The 27,106-nt window shown below is 35.5% G+C and overlaps 1 protein-coding gene across 1 annotated transcript in view; it reads right to left on the minus strand.

Annotated features, from left to right (window-relative positions):
* LOC102916228 (cadherin-10) overlaps positions 1-27,106 on the minus strand; it is a 202,612-nt gene that overhangs the window by 96,748 nt on the left and 78,758 nt on the right. Inside the window, exon 2 of the mRNA XM_076551720.1 lies at positions 25,844-26,198. Within this exon, the coding sequence (XP_076407835.1) occupies positions 25,844-26,074 (231 nt within the window). The 5' untranslated portion in view covers positions 26,075-26,198. The remainder of the gene's footprint in view (positions 1-25,843; positions 26,199-27,106) is intronic.

The raw sequence follows: 27,106 nt of genomic DNA on the forward strand, positions 1-27,106 counted from the left end.
ACCTTTAGTTCTACGCAATGACAAAGTACACATTGTTTTACAAGCCCAAGTAGCTCTTTTGTAGCAGATTAGGTTTGTAGTGTTCTCCAACTTTTGTGGTATCAATGCTATGCCATACTCAACTTGAAACTACCCTAAGGCATCTGCTGGCATAGAAAAAGTAATAATAGTCTCTTTATAAATAGGCATGAGTTGGCATCAGTACAGCGCTATTTATATTACACAAAGGGAGGCACTAAATCCACAAAGGCATATTCAAATTTATGTAAAAAAAATTTCTGGCTCAAAATTCATATCTGAACAGGGTGTGATGTTATATGCCTGGAATCTTAGCATTAGAGAAGCTGTCACAGGAGTTCAAGGCCAGCTGGGCTACTTAGGGAAACAGTGTACCAGTGGAGGGATGGAAAAGAAGGACTCTTTTAAAATGGAAATTAAAAATCCATATCTTTTCAAAGAACCAGTCTACAGAAACCAGACAACCACAATAGCAGCAAAATAAGGCCAATAGTAAGGAAAAGCCAAGATTATCTTGGATCTCAGAACTGGACAAGAAATTGGAGTTAAAAGGGAGTTTTAAAAGAACTGGAATCTAATAGGGTAGAAGTAGAAAAGTGGATTCAATCATTCTCTGGATATCTATAGTAATGCTTTGGATAGTAAGGAATAATAGTAAAAAGAATGAGAGGGTCTTTTTTTTTTCTTAACAACCAAAGATAGTTACCCCCAAATCTAAGTATCCTCTTGCTGTGACTATAAGCAAAAAGATAAAGTCAGGCATAATGAGGTTTTGCAAACTCAAATTGAGTGGGGTTACTCTTCAGAATAACCTAAATACCCACAGTTGAAGAATTAAAGGAAAAGTGGAAAACACATGTACTGTTATTATGCAGCTACAAAGAACAAAATCTTGATATTTACAATGAATTGGATGGAACTAAAGAACGTTGTTCTAAGTGAATTAAACCAAATAAAGACAAATATTGGTATTCTCTCCCATATGTAGAAGTGAACAAAACTGGTCAGAATGAAGAACAGTGAGAACAGAGGTAGCGGGGATTAGGGATGTACATGGAACAAGGCTACATGTGATTGTCACAGCCTATGTGCATTATGAAATTATGCACTGAAGCTTGTTCATATGTATAGCTAAAATATATTGACCCAACTGTACATACTATATAGCCGTGAAAAGACAATATATACAAGCAATTCCACTTCACCTCTTTCAAAACATCAGAAAGGGATTTTAAAAAACAGCAATATTTCAGGATCATAATCATGTTGTAAATATTTAATGACAAGGGAGGAAAGAAAAGAAGATAGTAGATACAGAATTAAGACTCTTAGAAAGGGCTGAGAGAGTTCAATTTGACAAAATAAAGTTGTCCTTTGAACAGTATTGCTTTGAACTATGTGGGCTCACCTAAATGTGTATTTATTTTCTTTTGGAAAGGTGTAACCATTGAGAGAGACAGAGACAGAGACAGACAGGCACACACGCACACACACACACACACACACACACACACACACACACACACACATACACGAGTCAGAGACAGAGAGAGACAGAGAAACATGTAGGCTACAAAAGATAAAAAAACTAGGTACTTCACATTTCTATTATCTGTGAAATATAGATAGGTCACAGTCTGTTCTATAATTTTCTACAGTAATAGTTATGCATATTATAAAAAAAATAAATTTCTAGGTTGGAGAAATGATTGAGTTATTAAGAATGCATACTGCTTTTGAAGAGGACCAAGTATGGTTCCCAGAACCCAAGCCAGGTGGCTTAAAATCATATATAATTATCTGATCTGGAATTACACTCTATCCTTTGTGGGTACCTTCACCTGATATGCACATAGCTCCCCATAACTATAGATACATACACAGAATTAAAATGATAATTTTCAAAAACATTAAAATTTGCCAAAACATTTATATATAAACAAAAACCTTACAGGGGACCACTAGTAACAAAGAACCTACAAGAGTATAAAGACACCGTGTTAAGTCATTACTGCAGAAAAGTAACTGCAGTTCCAGGTCATTGCTGACATTACAACGGAGCCATCTTCTGGGCTACAGTTGGATGTTCCTGTTGCAGGCGTGATTTCAATGCCTGAAACACTAAGAGAGCCATAAACAGTTCAGGTTGTGCCTCCTGCAAGCTGTGTCACAGGAAAAGTGATTTCTCTTGCTTCTTGCATCTTGCATAGAGTTTACTGTATATGTAGCTCATCAACTGGACTAGATGATCAGTGAGATTTTCCAACAACCGCAAGATAAATCAGGAAGAATCCAAACTTATAATTGAATGCCTGACTGCATAGACGGTTGCCTTTAATTCCTGCATTGTGTAAGTGTCCACCATCATCAATATTTTGTGGCAAGAAACACAAATATAAACCCAAATGAATAGTTTCATCGCTTAGTAGAAACATTAAATACATTAAAAACAATAAAAAACATTTTTGTTAAGATTTTTTTCTTTTTTCTTTTTCTCTTCTTTCTTTCTTTCTTTTTTTTTTTTTTGGTTTTTCGAGACAGGGTTTCTCTGTGTAGCTTTGCGCCTTTCCTGGATCTCACTCTGTAGACCAGGCTGGCCTTGAACTGACAAAGATCCACCTGCCTCTGCCTCACCAGTGCTGGGATTAAAGGCATGCACCACCACTGCCCAGCGAGATTTTTTTTAAAATTTATTTTACATACCAATCACAGATTACTCTCATTTCTCCTTCCACCCCTCCAGCCTTCAGCCCCGGCCTATCCCCCATTCCCTCCTACAAGAAGGTAAGGCCTCCCTTGGGTAGTCAACAGAGTCTATTACATTCAGTAGAGACAGTTCCAAGCCCCTCCCCCTGCCTCAGAGGGAGCTCTGGGTTTAACTAAGAGATGCTGCCTTAAAAAAAAAAAATTAAAAAATGAAAACGTTGGAAGGGAATGGATTTCCCCAATATAACCTTAGACTTCCACATGTCCATGTTAACATATGCATGCCCCCCCCCAAACCAGCACACATTCACATAAAAAAAATAAAAGAAAGCAAAACAATTACTCATTCTATACAACTGGAGTGAAAAAAATCACCCATTTAGTAATGCTTGAGAGATTAAAAAAAAGAAGAAGAAAAAAACAGCTGTGTTTAATAAATACTATAAGATCAACAGATGGGATGCTGGGATCCATGACTGCACTTTGGCTGTCACCAGTTTTAAGCAAATGTAAGTGCGTGAGCAAACCCAGAAACCAGAGGACTGTGATCTAAAATCATAAAAAGCAATCAAACAACTGTAATAGACAAGATATGGTATCTTCAAGAGGAGGACAAATAATTAGGTAATTTTTAAAAAATAATAATGCATTGATAGTATAGAAAAACAGAAGCGAATGATTCCTAATTGACAGCAAAGTATGAAAGGCATCAATACAGAAGATGTAAGTACGTGTGGGTACACAAGCAAGCAGTGTGCACACAGGGTGTCTGGAACTTTATTCAGATGGGGGAAGAAAATACGCTAATACTCTCTGTTGCCTCCACTAGATAATATTACACATGACAACTTCATTTTGATAAATGGTGTGGTTCATAAAATGATGTTTAGGAAAAACCATAAAAAATAAGCAAGTAGCACTCAACACCATAATAGCTAAATTGAATTCATAAACTTTTAGAGCAGAAAAGTAAATGATAAAAACTTCAATTTGAGTGAGAATTAAAGCATTTTCATTGTGTTTCATTTTGCATAATTTCCGCCACCTTCTAAAGCTGTTTTTTCTAGAATATCCAATCAATCAATGATTATGTCTTCTCTACCTTACTTTATACACATTATAGCTTCCAAATGTGGAAAATCGTGCATACTATGTAGGTGTTCAGTGATCACACTTAATTTTTCTGTTATGCTGATGACACTGCTCATCTTCCACATCCTCTGCTAATTGTTCCATGTTTACATTCTGAATGGATTTCCACAGATTGATTCATCTTTTTATTATTAGTCCTGTTGCCGCTCGGCATGACTTAAATATTTTTGGTATTATTAAACATGCTGCATTTGTTTTGTGGGTATTTTTAAATCATTATTGATTACATTAAGCTTTATTCTGGTACTATCATACTTTGCATATTTTTAAAGATTAATTCTTCATGGAAAATCAGAGTAGTAGCTCTTGGGTTAACTTCTCTCTGCCACAGAGTCATGGTACTCATGTAAAATCAATGATCTGGAAGTCTGATAATTATTTTTATGGCAGATATGACTACTACTGTTCCTTTGTGAACATGGGATACTATTTCCTTTGAGACCTGGAAGAGACTTACTTCCAAGCCCTCTATGCCTTTTACATAGGATGAATCACTGAGGCCAGATTGGGAAAATGTATATAATTTTTCTGTGTATAGCTTTTTCATTTTTGGTACTTGACATTGGTTATTGAAAGGTAAGAACAAAGATTATCTCATGTTTCAGAATTTTAACAATTTATCCTTAGTACCACTACTTCAAGGCAGAACATGGACAAAACAATGTTTTAATGTCAGTTGATTCCTGTTTCTTGGGAACACTGTCATTATTGCCAAACTGGAAAAAAGGGAAAATATTAGGCTTTTACTTGTGGCTAGAAATCATAACAGAAAGCAGGGGAAAATGCTGATAAGTTAAAGATATACATATGAAGTCCATATTTTGTGCATCTTTTCATGAATAGATTTTGGTTGTCATAAATAACACGAGTTATTCAAGCACATTTAAAAAATGGATTTTCATAGCATATCAGCTTGAGAAACTATAGACAACATAAGCCATGTTGCTATCAATACAATAGACAAATACTCCATAAATAAAAATAATTTTTTGTAGTAGCAAATTATTTCACTTTTCTCAAAAATCTGCTCATGACTACACCATACAATTTATCTCATGAACAGGCATTAAAATGCATGATATTTTTTACATTTTTCCATAGATACTTCACATACTTTAGGACAAATGAGATTGGAAGAGAGTGTCAGACAGTAATGATGAAAATGTACCGAACAAGAACAAAGACCATTGAAATCATTAAAAGTAAACTGTGCATCCGACGAAAATGTATCTCTATGAGGAATCAGTAACCATGGAAGAATTGTAGCCCTTACATCACAGAAGAAAAAGTGAAGGAGATTTACTGTCTTCGTGAGGAAGGTGGCTGGGAAGAAAAGAATGAAATGTCACAGAGGAAAGGACAGCACTACAACACATCCTTTTAAGGGAGAACTTGGAGATATTTCACAATAATGCACTCAGCTAGGAGTGTGACAGTTTACCCTGCCATAACAAAGATGCTCATTCTGTGTCATGGTCTAGGAAGAAAATTAATCTCTTTAAACCACTCTTGTTTATTGTTTAATTAATTAATTATTTGGTAAGAACAAAGCACTCCATTTTTTCTTGCTGTGTTCTATGACTGCATACTTCATAATATCAATTTACCAATTGTTTCCATTTTCATATTTTTCTTTCTACTAGAGAGCAATGTTAAATCTTTGACAATAGCATCTTAATGTAGAGGACATATTGATCACTACAGGATTTCATTTTTGTACAGACATTTTTGGTGGTCTTACAAAATCCTAGCCAACTCTCAAAGTCATCATCACTAACAAGTAATGGACCTACATGTGTATGTCATGGTATAAGGTTCAAAGAAGGAGACTTCACCTCTTGTTCTCTTTGGTCTCAGACCCACTTTCACACACGCACACACACGACCACCACCACCACCACCACCTTAACCACCACTACCATCACCACCATCAGCAATAATATATATCATCCAAAATACCTGATGGCATTGGTAATCCTGGACAATAAGTAATTAAAATCAGAATTTTGAGTCGGGCGGTGGTGGCGCACGCCTTTAATCCCAGCACTCAGGAGGCAGAGGCAGGCGGATCTTTGTGAGTTCGAGGCTAGCCTGGTCTACTGAGCGAGTTCCAAAAAAGGCGCAAAGCTACTCAGAGAAACCCTGTCTTGAAAAAAACCAAAAAAAAAAGAAAAAAAATCAGAATTTTGGGAAACTGCCATGTCCCAAAGGAATCCAAGGATACAGGTCAGCTAAATATACTATGTTCTCCCTATGGGATCATAGAACAGATAAATGAGAAGAAAGGGAAAAAATGCAAGCACAACAACTAACAAGATTTTGTTGATATCTACATACCCATTAGTATATGAATAGTGATATATACACTAAGTAATTAAAAGTTAAGAGGGAAAATGGAGTGTAGAGGATCTTTAGATACTATGATTACAACCTTTACACACACACACACACACACACACACACACACACACACAAACCTTAATACAGTAAAATACCCTGTTTAAATGTCTTTTTGAGATTCTGTCCTATGTTGTTTTGTTTAAAAACTAAAATGTAATAATTGCCAAAAATGTAATTTAGTAAATCCACAAGTCAAGAGGGAATTTGACGACCCTTGTATCTGTAAAAGGGTCTGAAAATTCCATACCACAACATCCTGCTGCTATGGAGTGTCCTTGTGAATTCTGCCCAACACTCATCACATTAATAATTATTTGTCCCACACAATATTTCTGTGTATATGGATGGAAACTTGGTAACAGAACCGAACAATTATGTGCAACTAGTGTAAATTACTATCTAAATCCAATAAGAACAGTAACAAATAAAATACATCATGGTGAGTAATATCTAGTGTAAAATGAATGACTACAAATTCACAATTAAAAAGTTAAAGAATACAAAATTAAAGAGAGATATGATAGCATTCCCAATGTAGATATTTTAAGAACATAATATTTTTTTTCAAATAAGAAATGCTATTTAATGAAACTTCAGGCTAAATTGAAATAGGAAATTGAAACACCTCAATAGATACAATAAATATACCAGGAAATATGTCATGGTTGTCCATGAGCAAAACAGCATAAACACACTAGAACTAAAAGGTAATTCTTTATTCTGATAAATCATAAAGTAGTGTTGAAAATGTTACTATTATCAGATGTGGGAGTGTATGCCTTTATTCCGAGAACTTGGGAACAGTGCAGGAGGGTCTTTATTTAGTGAGTTACTGGACAGCCAGGGTTATCTAGGGAGATCCTGTTTCAATAAAAAGGAAGAAAGGAAGGAACAAAGGAAGGAAGGAAGGAAGGAAGGAAGGAAGGAAGGAAGGAAGGAAGGAAGGAAGGAAGGAAGGAAGGAAGGGAACTTCATAATTTAATAGTAGGACAATAAATGTTTTCTCTGCAATGAGGAAAAATGAGAATTATACATATCATTTATTCTATTCTTTACTGCACTGCCATGTCCTCAGGGGAAGGACAGAAACATGGTATCTCCTTTGATGGTCCCAGCAAGCCTACTTGCAGAGGTGTTCATCTGCCTGGGTTAGCCCATCACCAGAAATCAAAACAAACAAAAACCTCTTCAGTTTATCCACCTGCATTCCCTTCTCTGCATTCTCTTTTTAGTTCACTATGTTCAGAATTACCTCATCATGTCCCTGATATTAGAGTCATCAAGGCCACGTTTGTTGTACTTGACGTAGCATCAGTGTTTGACAAAGCTAACTCTCTACACACCACACAGTATCTATACTTGTCTTCTGAACTACCCTAGAGATTATCAAGTAGCACATACCTGTAATGCCATTACTTGGGAGGCAGGAGGGGCTGGAGTTCACAGTCTCCTTTGGCAACCTGCCTAGTTTAATATCAGCATCACAAAGCAAACAAAAGCAAAATAGTTGGCTTTTGATTTTTCAGTAGCTAATGAATGCCTGTTCTTATTTTCGTCTGGTCCTCACCCCCTTTATACTGTCTTCTAACATATGATAGAGTATTTTCCATCTCTCTCTCCCCCTTCTCTTATATGTACCTGGCCTTGGAAACAGACCTACTTCTTTTCTGATTACATCGACTTCATTGTTATCTTGTACCAAGCTTTGGATATAGTAGCATCAGTGGACTTCTGAGTTCCCAGCAGATCTCATAGAATACATCTCCAAATAGGTACTGTTTAATGTAATGGACAAAATAAATATGATGCCCTGGCACTGTCCATAATAATTCTTCCTAATGCAAACAAAAATAATATCTTTGTATTCACCTTAAATTCATAAGCCAGGATGAAAGTTTAAAACATAATGGGTGAAAAATTAGCAAAAAATGAAATAATAAAGTCAGCTTTAGCCATACCGAAAATTAAAATAAAGAAGCAAACACAAAAATGTATAGTATAAGTTAAAAATCATAATTAATATATTTGACCCTTTGTCCTGTAATTCTATATTTTATCAATTTACAAAGGAAAAATAAATCAGAATTAATAGAAAAACACATATTAATAACCTGCTCTTATAAGAAATTATGACAATCTGTGAATTGAAATAATAACACGTTAGATTTATTTCTGTAAATTAGATTTTTCAAGTTGAACAACAGCAGAAAGTGAGATATGAAAGCGTTCCCTGCATTTTACAATGGGGCACACTCCTTGACCTGTGGCTGCTTTGTCTCATTTCGGAGTGAATCATTCCAACCTCTGACTCCATAATCATGCCTCTTTTTTCCTGAGGTGGCCCCCCTTGAGTCCCTCTTTTATGGATCCATGTAATTATACTAGAATTTACTACGTAATCCTGGATAATCACTTCACATCAAGAGTTTTAGTGTAATCACATCTCTATAATCTCTTTAAGACATTTAAGCAGTGTACTCAAAATCTGGGATATAGGACATGGTATCTTTGGGAGCATTTGCTCTGGCATTGGCTGGTGATAGCAACTGTCCTGTAGGCCTTGGTCTCCATCTCCCATTACATCTTTGTTAGATTTCAGCCTCCTGCACTGCCGCCTTCCAAGTCTTTGATCTGGCTCTGCTCACAGGCTCGCCTTCCTCCACTGCCTACCAGACACTCTCCATTTTAATCTTGTTCAGTAACTGTTTCTTCTTGAGGCAGAGAATATCACATTGATAGAGGCATAGTAACTGCACTTCCTCCTCCAATTCCTTTGCTCAAATGTCATCTGTTCTACTACCAATTCCACTACCAATGTTCTACCCTCATCTCTCCCAATATTTATTACCTTAATGTCTATTATTTTCTAATTTCATTTATCAACTAATACATCATTAGAATAATATTGTGTATGCTTTACATTCATTACTTTTCCTACTAAATATCTGAGTTTCAGGACAGGGTGTGATCTTCCATCTAATGACGAGCCTGAGAGAGGGTGTGAAAATCATGTCTTCATACCTCCTATGGTTCTGGGAATGAAAAAAAAAAGGCTAGATTTTTTTTTTTTTTTGGTTTGGTTTTTCGAGACAGGGTTTCTCTGTGTAGCTTTGCGCCTTTCCTGACACTCACTTGGTAGTCCAGGCTGGCCTCGAACTCACAGAGATCCGCCTACCTCTGCCTCCCAAGTGCTGGGATTAAAGGCGTGCGCCACCACTGCCCGGCCATGGCTAGATGTTTTAAGGCAGCTATTAGTAAAATGATAGGCAAACTTCTTCAGAAAGATGAATATTATTACTAAAGAAACACAAATAAAATATGGTGGCTAGAAACCATCTAAAAGCAAAAAAAAAGAAAGAAAGAAAGAGAGAGAGAGAGAGAGAGAGAGAGAGAGAGAGAGAGAGAAAGGAAGGAAGGAAGGAAGGAAGGAAGGAAGGAAGGAAGGAAGGAAGGAAGGAAGGAAGGAAGGAAGAAAGAAAGAAAGAAAGAAAGAAAGAAAGAAAGAAAGAAAGAAAGAAAGAAAGAAAGAAAGAAAGAAAGACTGTAGATTTGGAATAAGGAAAGGCTAGATATACTCACGATAGGATAACATACTAGTTAAAAATCTAGGAAAGAGACTGACATTGTATAGAAAGATTAAACCTGAGTACAGACTACAGGACAGGAGTGGTTCTCCAGACTATATACTTTAAAGTTACTCAATATACTGTTGTACTAGGAAATATTCATAGAAGATTGGTAGTAACAATCAAAGCTTGTGGGGGAGCATTATGAATGCCTTGCTGATAGGATGCATAAGTGAGCACCAATATTTACATGAACAAATAGTCTATGAAGGGATATCAGAAAATGAGAAAAAGATAGCTTAACTGTGATTACACTAAAGTTTCAGGGAAGAAAAAGATAAAAGTCTAGCATTTTACTTAAGAATTGGTACACAGAATGTCTTAGTATAAAGAAGAATGCAAATTACCAGAAAATAAAACTTGATGACCTACAAAAAAGAAACACTGTGCTAAGACATAGGACATAGTGTAGAATTAGAGTTTGGCACACTTAAGTTTTCTAGATCACTGGGTGATCACAATTCCATTTCAGATAGCTCTTCATTAATAAAACAGCAGATGAGTGGCTCATGCCTGTATTCTCACTACTATGGAAGGTTGAAACAGGGCGAATCCCATGAGTTCAATATAGAATTGGGCTATATATTGAATTCAAACTGAACTTAGCCTGTAATAGCCTATATAGTGATTCTGTCTGTCTGTCCCACTCCTTAATGAAGCCATGAACTTGTATGATAAGTAAAATTTTAGATAGGTATGTTGTTTGAAATTTTCCATTTGTGAATGAAAACAAAAGAAAAAATGTGAATTAACAAGGTGAAATTATGAGTAAAAAACCCTATCCTGTCAATAAATATTACATTATTAATAGATATAAACATACTTAACAACCAAAAGTGTTCATGCACACAGTGAGTTGCTCATGTTTACCTATGGAATAAGACAATCATAAATATATTCAATTGGGAAACAATTTTAAAATGTTAAGGCACAGATTTTTTTTAGAATTATGGAGAAGTCATAACATTGAACTGTCATTCATAGCCTCAATTATGAAGTTTTTTTGGCAATTCTGAACAAACAATCTAGGTATAAAATACCACTGTGTGAAATAACATGTATCAAATGACTACGTTTGTAAAAGTTTAAAACGAAAAATAACTGCATCCTTCAAAAAGGAATTGGCAAGTCAAATCACAATAGAGCCATTGAAAAGACTATTCATGACCTAGTTATTAAGAAGCATGCAAAGAAAAGCTTTATGTATTATGGTGGTTTGAAAGAAAATGACCACCATATCTTTGTTGGAGTAGGTGTGGCTTTGTTGGAGGAAGTGTGTCACTATGGAGGCGAGTTTTGATGTCTCATATGTGCTCAAGCCAATTTCACTGTCAGTCCACTTCTTGTTGCTTGCATATCAACATATAGCAGTTCCTTCTCCTGCCTGTCTGCATGTCTGTCTGCACACTGCCATTCTCCTAGCCATAATAATAATTGACTATAACTCTGAAACTGTAAGCTGTCTCCTCAATTAAGTATTTTCCTTTATAAGAGTTGCTGTACTCGTGGTAGCTCTTCATAGCAATAGAAACCCTAACTGAGACACATACCAAAACAGAACAATTCTCCCACTTGTATTTCTTAAATGAATAAAAGCAAGTTATTATAAAGTGTTTCTGAGAAAAAAAATATTCGTCCAATTTCAAAAATGCCTTAAGTGAGCTTAGGCCACCTTCAAAGAGATAAATATTGGACCCTATTGTAGGATGCCTTTCTGCATGCTGTGAATATGTGTGACTCCCATTTGATAATAAATAAAGGTGTATTGGCCCATGGCAGGGCAGGATGGATGCAGGTAGGAAAATCCAAAAGAGACAGTGAGAGAAAGGCAGACTGGGAAGACAAAAGTTCACCGTCCAAGGAGCAACATGTAATGGGGCATAGATAAAGCCACAGAACATATGGTGATACATAGATTAATAATGATGGGTTGAGTTAAGTTATATGAGCTAGCTAGCAAGAAGTATGAGCCATAGGACATACAATTTTTAATTAATATTAAGTCTATGAGTAATTATTTTACAAGCAGCTATGGGGACACAGGTGGGAGAGATTCATCTGATTGGGGCCTGGTGGGACCAGAGAATCTTCACACTACAGGATGCTGCTACCATCAAATAATCAGGGCAAGCCCACCCAAACTCTGGTAGTCTAGGTACCCACACAGACAAATTAAAAATTTACAGTAGAAAATGATTAACAGCCAAACAGCATGACAAGGAAGGTCATGAAGAAGATAGGCTTTAAAACACACAGGAAGCAAATTCTGGACGTGAACCCGTGAATGTTCATTTTTTAAGAAGAAGGATGCTGTGGGATGGCCTGTATGTCAAATGCTCTGATTGGTTAATAAATAAAACACTGATTGGCCAGTGGCCAGGCAGGAAGTATTGGTGGGACTAACAGAGAGGAGAATTGAGAGAACAGAAAGGTGGGAGGAGACACTGCCAGCCACTGCCATGACCAGCAGCATGTGAAGATGCTGGTAAGCCACAAGCCACGTGGCAAGGTATAGATTTATAGAAATGGATTAATTTAAGCTATAAGAAGAGTTAGCAAGAAACCTGACACGGCCATACAGTTTGTAAGCAATATAAGTCTCTGTGTTTACTTGGTTGGGTGTGAGCAGCTGTGGGACTGGTGAGTGACAGATTTGTCCTGACTGTGGGCAAGGCAGGAAAACTCGAGCTATGGAAGGACAAATATACTTTGTAGAAAAAAATGATAAGATACAGATGATCTTTAAGACTAACTTTTTAGCCAGTGAGGAAAAGAAGGAAGGACCCTATAGTGAGGATTATACAAACTGTTTTTCGCACTCAAACAGAACCCTACCATTCTGGGCTCCTAATGAGATTTTCAAAATCCAAAAAATAAGCAGTCTTTTTTCATTACTCTGATCCTCCAGTGTTCTTATTATGGAGTGGGAGTCTTTCATTCTCACAGTGCTACATAAAGTACAACATCATTTTTGTTGATAATTTTATTAAACTTGAACTTATGCTGGGCAGTGGTGGTGCACACCTTTAATCCCAACACTCGGGAGGCAGAGGCAGGCGGATCTCTGTGAGTTCGAGGCCAGCCTGGGCTACCAAGTGAGTTCCAGGAAAGGCACAAAGCTACACAGAGAAACCCTGTCTCGAAAAACCAAAAAAAAAAAAAAAACTTGAACTTATGTCTGCATAATTCTTGGACAGCATACATGGATTTTGCCATAGGAAAGAACTAGGGATTCTCAGTGACATAGTGTAAATCTTACTTTCAACTGTATATATGAAATGGCCTATAAATTACTTATAATGTCAATGCTCCTTAATTCAAAATATAAATTAAATAGTCAATATGTAACTTATAAAAAGTAGTTGGGCTCTTTTATTATGAAGGTACCCACAATTTCTAGGCAATCTTAGATGATATATTTAAATTAATGTCACATAAACAACTTGCTAATTTCGATCCATTAGAAAATGTGCTTAAATAATGAAATTTATTGCATGATCAATATTTAAATAGTAAGTAAAATTATAAATAGGATAAAATTTAAAGGTATTGTTTGGGGGATAATTAAATTAAATTATTAAATCTTAGTTTTATCCTTAAAATATTTATGTAATAATATTTATATCATTTTTTGTTTCCAGAGAAAAAATCATGTTTAAAAGATTATTATATATTAGGCTTTAATACAGAGTCATTTACTTCAATCATTTCACATGATTCTGCAAGTCCACTAAATGCAGGTGTTTTTAATGTTTTATGAGAGGGGGCTCACTCACTTGCTCTTCAGTCACATTTTCTCTTTCTACCCATAACAAAATACCATATTGTACTTCATCATGTTGAAATTCCAACTTCCTTCACTTTTTTACGTTCTCAAAAACCTGCCTGTGAAAAAAGCTAATGATGATTTTAAACTAAATCAGCGCCCCACCCCTTCTGTGTGCTCTCTGTTCACAGATACTGGCTTGGATCTTGGAATCTACATTTCTATGTCTTCCACAATTTCATCAATGACATATATTTAGGTTATACTTCTTTCTTTGTTGTGGTAAACGTTTCTTCTAACTAGTTTATTCTGCTCGTTTCTATGAATGAAATGCATTTCAGTTGTTTTCTCTAATTTTTTTTAACTTATCTGTGTGTGTGTGTGTGTGTGTATGTGTGTGTGTGTGTGTGTGTGTGTCATGTGTGGGATGGGGTATGAACATGTGCACCTAGGTGATTGTGGAAGCATTAGAACTGTAGTTACAGATGGTGTTTAGCAAGCAGACATGGATGCTGCAGATCAAAGTCCAGTCCTCTGCAAGAAGAGCACTCCTTAAATTCATTTTCAGATATGATACAGCTAACATAAAGGATAGTGACTGGTTACTGTCTGGAATTTTGCATGCTACAAGTTTACTGAATTAGTCAATTTTAGAAGTTTTGTTATTACTGCGTAGTTTTGTGCAGTTTTTCTACCTAACAGGTGCTATCACCAGCATAGAGAGAACAATATCAGTTCTGTTTTTCCTATCTGTGTGTCTGTCTCTCTACCTATCATTTATCATTTATTTATTGATCTATCTATCTATCTATCTATCTGTATCTCATAATCTATTTATCCATCAATCTATCATCTATTTCTCTATCATTTATAGTCTATCATCTATCTATATATCATCTACTTATCTAATCTCTATTTTTATTATACTATATAGTACTTACCACAATATTAAAAACATGTTTATAATACTCTTGGTCCTTTCACAGACTCATATCATTTTTATAGTAACTTCTCTTTACTCACAATTCTGGATTTCACTTTTTCTTTATATCAAGTGTATGATGTCAATCAAATCATTATTTCTAAATCATCTTTTCAAAAATTAATAATTTCAACAAACCAGGTATCCTATGTGGTTCATGGACTAGGGATAGTGAAGGTAAGAAATATAACAGACAATATTCTGGGATCAAGGACTTCAGTAAGAGATTATATGTCATATATATATATTTTATACAAGCATATATAATGTATATGTCTGTATGCATATGCTTATTTTATGTATATATATGAAATTAAAGAGTGGTTTACAAAACTTCTCCCATGTTGTAATAGCATGTGTCTTAATGCTGCTGTGATGTTATTTACAGTTCTTTTACATCAGGGAAACATAGCCTTCTACCATTTATTTGATGACTATTTAAAACTTCCCCTTACCTGTAGGTAAGATACCTTTCAGTATGCCAGCCATGACTGTCTTCACTGGCAAACCTCGCATTATGAATGCTTGCGCATGGAACCTCATGCTTCTTCCCCAGATACCTCCTGAAAATTCTCAATGAGAATTTGAACAATAGAAATCTATAGGACCACAAGGCAAAAACAGGATGCTCTGTCACTTACTATATATATATATTTACATATCAATCAATGTATTTATCTACCAATCTATCTTTCATCTATCTTTCTATTTCTCTATTGAGCAATATCTATAGTTTATCAACTGTCATCTACATGTTGATAAATCCTATATTATCTTTCTGTCTGTTTGTTTATACTATATCATCTTTCTTCCTTTTCTTCTTTCTTTCCTTCCTTCTTTCTTTCTTTTTTTTCTTTCCTTCTTTCCTTCCTTCCTTCCTTCTCCCGTCTAATTGTTTCAATCAGAACTTCCAGGACTATTTTAAGCAGAAGTTTTCAATTAGTATCCTTATCTTGCTTGTAATTGTGCATTTTTTTTTCAAATTTTTTACCATTTAGTATGACATTAATTGTACATTTTTTTATAAATAATCTTTAGTTTATTGGAATACACTACTCCTTTACCTTTGACCACACAAGATACTGAATTTTGTCAAATACAAATATTTTTGTGCTAACATGACTTTTATCTTCTTAATTAATAAGCTACACGACATTTATTGCTTTGTATATGTTGAGCTATTCTTAAATGCCTGGTATAAATCTTATTTCTCCATGGAGAATAAATACATTTTTGTGGTGTTTACTAGTATTATATTAATGATTTTTACAAGTACATTCATTGGAATAATATTCTTCTGGTTTGTTTTAGGATCTGTCTATCTTTGATATCAAAATAATGGTGAAATTTTAAAGTAATTTTAGAAGTTTTTAGCTTAACATTTTAGAAGACTTTAAAAATGACTATTAGCCTTTCTGTAAGTGTTTTTAGAAATCCAGTGCAGCATGAATACAGTTTTATATTTTATGGAATTTTTAACACAGACTCTTTGCTTATTATTGGTCTGATCAGATATATTCATGATTCAGGGTAGCAGAATATACGTTTCTGGGAAAGTGTACATTTTTCTAACTTATGCACTTCACTTTGACAAAGAGCTACATGTGATTTACCTTGATTTTTCTATTATTGTGTCATATGTTATAATATCTATTTTTAAATTTCTCATTGTATTTGTTTGAGTAATTCCATCTTCTTTTCTGTTTTCAGATAAAAGTTATGTTCATTTTCTCCAAAGAGGCACCTCGCACTTCCATTGTCCTATTTCACTTCCTTCCACACTTGGTTTCTTCCATCTTTATTGTTTTCTTTATTCTGCTAGACTTGGTTTATATTTTTTTCTCTTTTTAGTTTCTTGACTTGCACATCCTTTGAGGTTGTTCTTTTTGATGTGCAAATTTCTATTCTGAGCTTAATCTTTTAACCTGCACTTTCTTTCCCTGAGCTTTACTATGCTGGGCTTGCATTTTCATTACATTTACATTATCACTTCTTTTAACAATTCTTTGTTGGTTCATAAGCTGTGGAATTTCCAAGTATTTTTGTGTTTTCTAAAATTTTTATTTGTATTTCTAGTTTTATTCCCTTATAGTAAGAATATATATTGAATGTAAACTATCCACCCTTACATTTTCTGAGACTTACTCTCTACCATAGAGAATGCTTCATGGATGCTGTCTGTAGAGGAATAGCTGCTCTGCTACTATTGGGCAGAATGTTTTATATGTACAATTGGATATATTTCATTCAAAGTGTTGTTTTAAGCCCCCTGTTACATAATGATGTCATGTTTAGATAGTACTTTATTTTTTTGGTGTGTTTTCTGTTAATTAAAAATAATGACAGATTACGATCTCTTGTCCTCCCCAAAGTACTCTTTTAGAATGTGACAGCAATATTTGAGACATAAACACATTTTCTATGTGTAACTCTTGGATGACATAGCATCTTCTGGAGAACTATAAGAATTATGTGTAGTTAGGGCATTACAATCCACTGTGTGATTTACTTCCAAATGATCATCAAGCGTTGGTAGCACATGCTCCCATTACATTTTATTTTATCATGAATGATGTTTGTGTATATACTTTATTAGATACATTGACTTTTAGATTGATTTTTTCCCCCTGTAATATCATTTAATTTTTTTCCCATTTTTTGAGACACTAATATAATAGCATTATTTCTCCGGTCACTTTCCTCTTTCCAAACCCTCCCATATACCTACCCCTCCTTTTCTCTGCTTCAAATTCACAGCCTTGCATTCATTACTTATTGTTACATACGTGTGTGTGTGTGTGTGTGTGTGTGTGTGTGTGTGTGTGTGTGTGTATGTGTGTACACTTCTCAGGGTGTTTTAATGTGAACTTCATATGAGCACTTCATCAGCATCACTTTCTCCACTCCCTTCCACCTCTTCCTATGTCCTACCCTTCTCCACCAAATACATCATCTCTTCCTTAGTTATTACTGTTACATGCATCATGCATACATATCATGTCCAATGCCTCCATTTTAAAAGGCCTTTAATCCCAGCACTCGGGAAGCAGAGCCAAGCGGATCTCTGTGAGTTCAAAACCAGCCTCGTCTAGAGTGTGAGATCCAGGACAGGCACCAAAACTACCCAGAGAAACCCTATCTCAAAAAAAAAAAAAAAAAAAGGATTTTATCATTTGCCTGACAGTTAAAAGTCCCTGCAGATGCTATGGAATTTCACTTTTTGTATGTGATAATGATGTATCAGGAACAGGATATCTCTTTTAAAACAAATCCCCACTCATCTGGGAGATATCAGGAATCGGTTAACCTGAAAGAGTTTCTTCCAATACCTGTCAGATTGTCTTGATTTATTTCTTCCTGGGGATTTTTCCTTTGAATTAAAATTACCTATGGCATTTGTGATATCTACTGTTTGGCTAGAGTTCATAGGTTTAAATAGAAGTGACTATGTTCCAATGTAGCCCATCTTTTCCATTCTTATCTTTATGGTAAGGCCCATATTTAGTACAGAGCACAGTAGGTTTTAAAATAGATCTCTCTAGTTATACATAATCAAAGTTATCTGGGATTTTGGTTCAGAAAAATGTTTCATCAGTAATTAGGTATTGTCTACTCTCTGAGCTCCATGGAGTTAAAGGATTTTATACTGCCATTTTCAGATCTGCTTTCTAGGAAAAAAAAATGCAGTTTCTTGTTTCCATCTTAGTTCTAACCACTCATATCAGAGCGGTCGCCAGCTGACTGCATCCACATAAGAAAGGTTACAAAGGACTCAGTCAAAAGTAATAGGAAGAGCTGGAGGCTTTACTGTATTTACTGTATCAGATCAACTTCAAGAATTTTGGAAAGACCCTTCCTCTTGAAATTCTCATGCTCCTTTATTATGAAGTATTTTCCATCAAAAGAATACCCAAAAACTGAAAAAGAATACAAAATGAATGGATTTTCTTTGTGTGGTCTTAACATCTAGTGGCATTTGTTCACCGATTTCAAGACTATTTTACTTTTTCTTTCAAGTACTGAAAAAGATGAACGTAAGAGATATGTGGTTCCTATTGCTCTGTATTTAACTATTGGGGTATATGTTGTTTCTGAAGCAAAATGGCTTCATAATTTGTTAGCCTTCAACATATCATTGGCTTCCTGTCTTGACGATAGACATTTGTGAACAGGAAAGTTATATTTTTACAACTGTACATTTAATACCAAAGCAGTAGCCAGCAGTTCTTCCAGGTATTTATTAAAAGAATCAATATTTGTTTCATTCACCCTGGTGTGTAGAGCATACAAATCCAAAGAGCAGGCCAACTACAGGCTTAGGATGAGGCAAGGTCTTGATAGCATAGAAATCGAATGAAACAAACACTAATGGCCAATCCTAAGTAAAGTATATGATGATAATTAGAAACCGTTTTAGATGTAAGAGCTCATAAAATATAGATTGCATTGTTTAGAATTCTACAAACAATTTTGGGAAACTAAGGTCTAGTAAAGGTTTCTCAATATTTACTCAACTGATGCTGGAAACCAGGAGATTTAAAAGGTATCTGTCCCATTCATTGAAGAATGCTTAGCTGGATCACTGTCCAGTAGTGCTGAAGAACAGAACACAACAGGTTTACTAAAATGCCTTGAAGCACAGAGAATTTCCTGAGCATGGAAAAGTGACTTCTCAGTAGATTCACTGATACAGAGTATTTTGAGCTCATCCCATTCATTCTGGGGATACAGGTAAGTAAGACCTGCAGTCTGTAGTACAGGGATGACTGAGAAGATGAATGACTTCTTCCATCATCTTCAATCATGGGACAATTCAGAATCCTTCGCTGTTAGTTAAAATATTGTAATATAGAATGCTTAACAAGATATTTACACAAGCTATGTTGCTGTTTCTAAACAGATAGAAAATATTGGGAGGCAGAGTTTTCACTGACTATTCAGGTACAGAATGAATGTTCATTATAGATTATTTACTGTATACAGAAGGAAAAAAACAAGGGCAAGTCATGAGTATCAACATCCCACAGAGTCAAGAAGAATTGCTACAATAACTAGATGACTAGTTCACTAAAATAGAACACAATTATTGCTGTGATTCTCAAAAGGCATGTTTGTTTCAGGGAAACAAAAAAAAAATACAGACTTAGTAAATAGATGAAGGTGTTTTCTTTTTCTCAAGAATTCTAAACAATTGAGACTTCCAAAACAAATATAAAAAAAATTAATAGCATTCAAAGAAAAGTTCGTAGGAGCAATGAAGGGACCCTAGTGGGCCCATGCATAGCAAACATGGCTCTGGCAAGCCTTGCTCTTTCCCTATTCCCTCCTAATTACAAAACGTTATATCACAGTCCAAAAGCTAGCCACCAAGGTCTATTTCTTTACTTGGCCACTTCCTCCTTCTGAGGTTGACTACTAAGTTCCAATTATCAAAGTATTGAAGTCCAGAAACCAAAAGCCCCCATTTTGGCTATCCTAACTAACCTGTCCTGTCAAAAGTAAATAACTCATCCCGTGTTAACAGGGTTTCTCATTTTACCTTTATAAATTGTCATTCACTCATGGGCCACATTGGTCACCTCTCTATCCAGAGGCAGTCTTTTGACTCTCTAGAGAAAATATGCCTTCCTCCTCTCTCTTGTTCCTTTCCCCTTCTCCCTCATCCTCTGTCTCCTGTCTTTGTCTCTTCTCCCAGGCTCTTTGTTCCTCTGAGGCAAATAAATCTCCTCTGTGCTGACAACTTGTTCTTCAGGTACCTTGTGTCTATACCTGTCCTTTCAGACAGGGTGGCCTGGAGATCATCTCTACCCAGTGGATGGTAGTGAACATTTTCGTTACATCAAGGAGATACACAAAGCACCTCTGGCTTTCCATATACTTCTATAATTTTTTTCTTTCTAGGCATAATTTGCTTAACCATATAGACTTGGGATCAAATATGTGGTATTTAATGTTCTTTATATGATTGAGAAGGGTTATTGCAAAAATGTACAACTTGTGTTGTAAATGCCATCAGTAATTTTCTTGGAACTGTATTAACTGTTAAAGCTCAAAGTACATTGATGAGCAGTTGGCTTACATAAGGTGGTACAGGCCAAGAATCCCCCATTCTAGGAAATGAGGTAGATTATGTTGTACAACAATTTTCCCAGAGATGGAAACAAACACTCCATCCTGCAGGGAAGCTCCTTAAGCAGGAAGATAAGCAACTCCAAATAGTTTCAGGAAGTTCCTGAAACTGACCAGATGCTCCAGCCCTCTCCCTTCCAGATTAAGCCAAGAAAGCAGAGAGTAGAGCTCAGACCGGAAAGCTCCAAAGAACAAAAGCCAAACTTAAAACAAACAAACAAAAACTGTGCTGCAAAGAAGACACCAGACAATCCAAGCTGCCAAGATTCTTGAGAGGACACCAGATGCCTGCTTGAAACAAAAACCTGCCAAGCTGCCTGGAAGAGTTTTAGACCAAATGAGACACCTGAAAATTACATTCTCCAAAACCAGAGAGCTATTCAGTGTGCTCCAGGTTCCCAGCTTTGTGAGCTGTCACCAGTGGGGAGGGCTTTGATGATGCAGCTGTTTTTGAGTAATTTCTGCTCCTATAAGTATCCCTTCACCCATACTACTGTAAGCAACTCCCTAAAATTCATTGGTTCACCACCTTTGACTTTGGTGGTATTCATACTTTATTTAGTCTGTCCTAGGATCCGGATCTGGGGAGAGTAGATATGTGTGATTTGTCTCCAAGAAGCTTTTGTCACACAATAAGAAGATCATGATATCCTCCCTATGCTAATCCCCTGCGGTTTAGACCCTCCTTAATGCTTACAGGAGGTTCCTTGTCTGTGTATCCTGCATATTGGGCGTTAACAGCTTAGATGCAAGATTGTAAAACATCGATAGGGAACTTCTGCCCTCTGGGGTCCTCCCATTGTGCTGTAAGCCTGTATTTAAGGTCTCCTCCCTCCTTCAATAAACTGCATTTGGCATTAAAAAAAAAAAAAAAAGCCTGTAATCCCAGCACTCGCGAGGCAGAGGCAGAGGCAGGCAGATCTCTGTGAGTTCGAGGCCAGTCTGTGCTACAGAGTTAGTCCAGGACAGGCTCCAAAGCTACAGAGAAACCCTGTCTCGAAAAAAAAACAAAAAAAAAAACAAAAAAACAAAAAAAAGAAGATCATGAGTTTGAGGCTAGGGCTACACTGTGAGATGCTTTCTCAAAACTATATTTAAAATGTGTGTGTGTGTGTGTGTGTGTGTGTGTGTGTCTGTATGTGTATGTGTGTGTCTGTGTATGTGTGTGTGTGTGTCTGTGTGTGTGTGTGTGTCTGTATGTGTGTGTGTGTCTGTGTCTGTGTGTGTATGTATGTTAGTGCCATTGCTGATTTAGTTTTCAAATATATGGAAGCTTAGAAATATAAAAGTATCTGTTAATGGACAATGTTTTGGTAATAGGTTACAGTGATTAGAAAGCTTTTGTAAACAGATATTCAATGAGTAAATCATAAGAGTTGATAACTCTTGTTTTTCTGAACCTTAAACATATTGACAAATGAAAAAAAAGTGTTAAAATGACAATGGTTCCTTTATTTAACAATTTCCATGAAAAGGTGATGACAGGGTGGCTGCTCTATAGACAAATTGGCGTGCACTGTTATAAATTCCTGAAGGTAAGAAATGTTTGAAATTTCAGTGTTAGCATTAACTCATGGGAGAGGAAAAACAAAAAGACCTTATGTTGAGTATATTTTAACTGTCAACCACTTAATTGTGTGACTTAGAGCAAAATCCTTGACTCCTGGGACACGAGCAAAGAAATACTCTGACTTCACTGTTTGACTTTTACAAAGTCATGGCAGTGACAGTTGAGCCTCTGGCCTGTCTCTCTTCTTTCTCTTTCCTTTCTAAAGAGGTTTTAAATACCCTTTACATTAATAATGTATCAATATTTGTAGAAGTGCATTTATGATCTGTTCACTGGTATAAACATCCTCTTTGTTTACACAGACAGAAAAAAAATGAAGCCTTAATAAACGCAGTTACCCACTGAAAGAGAAATAGTTGAAAGTAAGATGTGACTTCGAGGTCTTTTTTTTTTGCTAACTGCATGCTTTGCTAAATTGCCTTCAACTTCAAAGCTCTACAGAATAAAGAGTTCTTACTTGGGAAAATGTAACTGTCTATAAAAGTTTCTTTCAATCTCTATATGTGTGCTTCACTCCTGTGTCCTCATCCCACCAGAGTCATTCTCTTTATTGCTTCCTGTTCTCAGCCCCAAGACAGCCCTCCTACAGTGGGATGTCTGTCACCATCCCCCATATGCCTGCAATTAGAACGCATATTAAATCTACAGCCAAATCAACCTGGAGACATTGAAACCACTGCCATCTCTAGCACTTGTCTGTCTTAAAGGAAGCAAAAATTGAAAGATAAATTTCCTGAAGAAAAATGGCTACGTAATAGCCTTTCATAATTAATTCTAGAAATAATATGTAAGGAATTTGAGAGATTTTGTGTTTTATGAGGAAAATGTATATTACAACCAAATTAACATGCAGATATAAAGTTAAATATTATAGAATATTAAATATATATCAAAATATTACATGTAATATTTTAGCAGTCTTTTTGCATATATACCTAAAATAAGTTATTTAATCCATAAGTAAAGGATACAATGTAGCCTATGAACAATAGTAAAAAACATTTGTTTGATAGGCAATGACATAGAAAAACCACGGAGACTATAAAAGAGATTTGAAACGTGGTAGTTTGAATGAGAATGAGCTCTCTAATCTCATATGTTTGAATAGTTCGTCCTCAGTTCATGGAACTGTGTGGCAAGAATTATGGGGTTTGCTCTAGTTGGAGGAGAGGTGTCACTGTCGTGGCGTCTGGTATTTCAGGATGCGAGTCATAACCAGTGTGTCTCTCTTTGCCTCTGCTTGGGTATCAACAAGTGAGCTCTCAGCTGTCTGCTGCCACGCCTGTGTTCCTCCATCATGTACTCTAGTCCTCTGAAACTGGCAGCCTAATTAAACATTTTCTCCTAGAAGTTGCCTTGGTTAATGTGTTTTGTTACAATAATATACAAGGAACTAAGACAAAACAAAGGCTAAAAATCGACACTGTAGACATCAGTCTTGAGAGTTGAAACATATGCTAAACTTCTATGGAATAGTACGTCATCACGTACTCTTAAGATAGGAATTGGACACATTTTATAGATTCCATGAAATCTTTTAGGATTTCATATAGCAGAGTAGGACTATCATATTTGTTATAGTTGGGTTCTCTATCATTATGCATATGTTGTAAGTAGATGATTCTAACTTTAATTGGCCCGACTAATATTAAATTCCAGACTAGTTTTCTCTGCCAAATGGCCGAGTGGCACCAGATGGTTGGGAAGTGTTATTCAATATGACTAGCAATAATTAAATTAGGTAAGGAGTTATTAAGCACTAGACAAAGACATGAAGTACAGTACTTGAATTCAAGGTATTGATATTCTGTTGATGGGGGTGGGAAAAGTATCATGAAAAAAGCATGTACTATAATAATAACTCAATGTAGCAACATTCATTAAATCCCCATTAAAGACTAGATGAAGAAAAATTGATGGAAATCAAGTAACTGCTGTGCCACAAAAAAGCAAACAAATCTACTTATGGCTTCCATAGCTTGAATTTCTGATACTTTATTTTTATGTGATTGTATTTACAGCCTAAAAGTTTCCTAATTCAACATATATAAAATTTACCTTTACATTGTTGCCAAGCATTCAATCTCAGCTGGAAAGTCTGCTACTTCCTGCCTTTTCTGAGTTTGCTAAGTTTGATGTTTATTTTCCTGTTCCTTTTAGTTAATACATATTTCACTTTTTATGCCATTTTCTCCCTTTTATCCCAAAATTAACAGGTGTAAAGTTATTCAGTATCTCAAAATGCACCAATGTTCTAAAACCAATGGAAATTTTTTTCTCAGAATAATTTTTTCCTTGGATGAAAACTTAACATAGTTTCAACAAGCATCTGTCTTTGTCCATTTCATACTGTAATGCATAGCTAATTTATATCTGCTTGCCTTACTTATTTTTAAAACTTACACCCACATGTGACTTAAGAAAAATATAAGACTATATTTATAAAAAAACATGTTTTATTTTAAATATGCAATATATTTTTCCTTGGGACAAATTTTTATTTATATGTTTCTCATTTTGTAAAATATTAAACATGCTTTTTATATGTCTTTGCTACAATAAACATTCATGTTTACTTACATACAAATTGTCATTTAAAGGACTGCATTAACAAATAGTTCACATGAAAGTTCACTTTCAGTAGCTTCTTAATTTGTGAGATGGGAAATTTGATGTTTCTAAAGAATTCTGACATTATTATTATTATTATTATTATTAAATTTGTTCATTTATTTTACATCAAAAAACAAAGTTTCCCCTCCCTATTCTCCTTCCATCCCTTCCCCACATGATTTCCCCCGCTCCTTTTCTGTTTCTGTTCTGAAAGGGACAGGCCTCCAAAATATATCATATGTAGTTAAGGCAGAACTAAGCTCCTCCCTTTTATTAAGGCTGGGCAAGGCAACCCAGGAGGAGAAATGCCTTCCTGACAGTCAGCCGAAACATTAGGGACAGGCCCTGCTCCCACTACTAGGAGTCCCACAAGTAAATCAAGCCACACAACTGTCACACATATGTAGAGGGCCTAGGTAGGTCCCATGCAGACTCTCTAGTTGTTGGTTCAGAGTCTATGTGCTCCTATGAGCCCAGGTTAGTTGTTTCTGTGGGTTCCCTTGTGATGACCTTGACCCCATTGGCTCATACAATCTTTCTTCCTCCCTCTATTCAACAGGATTTAATGAGTTCGGCCAGTGCTTGGCTATGGACTCTCCATCTGTTTCCATCAGTCACTGGATAAAAGCTCTATGATAACAATTGTGGCAATTACCAATCTGCGTACAAGAGATCGCCAGTTCAGGTTACTTATACACTTTGCAATATGTTACATTCATATGAGAGTTTTACAAAGTCCAATTTGTATTACATGAATAAAAAGGCATTGGCAATTTAGAAATCAAATTTACAATCACTAGAATTTTGATGATCTTCAATATATCCTTGGTTAGACATATAAATTAAGAGTGTAACTATTTACCTTTTCAACACAGACTTACCTTGCCTACGTATTGATAATCAGATCCTGTATATTCCTCCAGTAAGAAAAACTGGTTCCACATCCAGCCACGTTTTTGGCGGTGAAGGATTTTACCATCACTTCTTGGGACACGGGCTTCTGCAATCATTTGCCGAGGCCCAGGAGTCCTTCTGAACATTAACTCTGGAGAGCAGAAGTGAGGCAGGCATGCCCAGAGAATGAAAAGTCTCAAGAACTGGTAGATGGTCATAGTTCACTTTTTGAAAAATTTCAGTGTAGATGATGAAAAAGTAGTCCTGTTTATGGTATCAGATCTCACTGTGTCTCAGCTGACTTCCAACATTTCATCAATGCTGCATACATATTTCCAAGAGCTTTGAACAAACAAACATTAAAAATAGTTAGAGGAAGACATTATGACCTTTTTTATTACAATTTTAAAATGAAAATGATTTAGCAAAATTGAAAAATATAATACTCTTTTTCTTTTATTTAAAATAATGTTCAGTTTTAGGAAGCAATCTTTGAATATCTAAAATTTAAGAAAAGACAGCAATAACTAATTTCAAGTATATTGTTAAAACATCATCATGCCCTTTCTCTTATAACACAGTTCTAATGACTTCTAATTTCTAAGTATAGTAGAAAGATGCCATTTTACATGTCAAGTTTTCCATAATTTAGCATAAAATTAAACTTTGAAATAAATTCATAAGAATTATGAGGAATGTGAAAAGCAACACTATTTAAGTAGTTTCTTAACAAGTAAGATAACATTACTTGTTCGAATTTAATCACAGATTTCATAAAAGTTAAAAAAAAAAAAACAGAAAGAGACAAACACATGCAAAAGCCTTCTGTTGAAGGCTAGTCCTTCCTACTGAGTTAGTCAATGGATCCCTAGGGTTTTCTTAGGTATAAAAGGCACTACTCCAGTGACCGATTCGTAATAAACTTAGCACTAGGATCTACTTGTGCCAACTATATGTGTAATACAATGCAAAATCGGAGCAAATCTTAACATACTTCTGTCTTCACTTTGGTCTAGAAGCCCATGGTGTCTAATATCTATTCTGATAATAGCCTACTCACTGCTTTCCAACCCCATACCTGCCACTCTTTTCTTTATAGCATCTCCAAGTAATCCCGGTGTTATGTCAGTTGAGTTGAGTGATGTTTTATTTCTTTTCTTTTCTTTCTTTTTTTTTTCTTTCTTTCTTTCTTCCTTCCTTCCTTCCTTCCTTCCTTTCTTCCTTCCTTCCTTCCTTTCTTTCTTTCTTTC

This window comes from Peromyscus maniculatus, chromosome 15 (genome assembly GCF_049852395.1).
Source record: "Peromyscus maniculatus bairdii isolate BWxNUB_F1_BW_parent chromosome 15, HU_Pman_BW_mat_3.1, whole genome shotgun sequence".
In the NCBI taxonomy this organism is placed as follows: domain Eukaryota; kingdom Metazoa; phylum Chordata; class Mammalia; order Rodentia; family Cricetidae; genus Peromyscus; species Peromyscus maniculatus.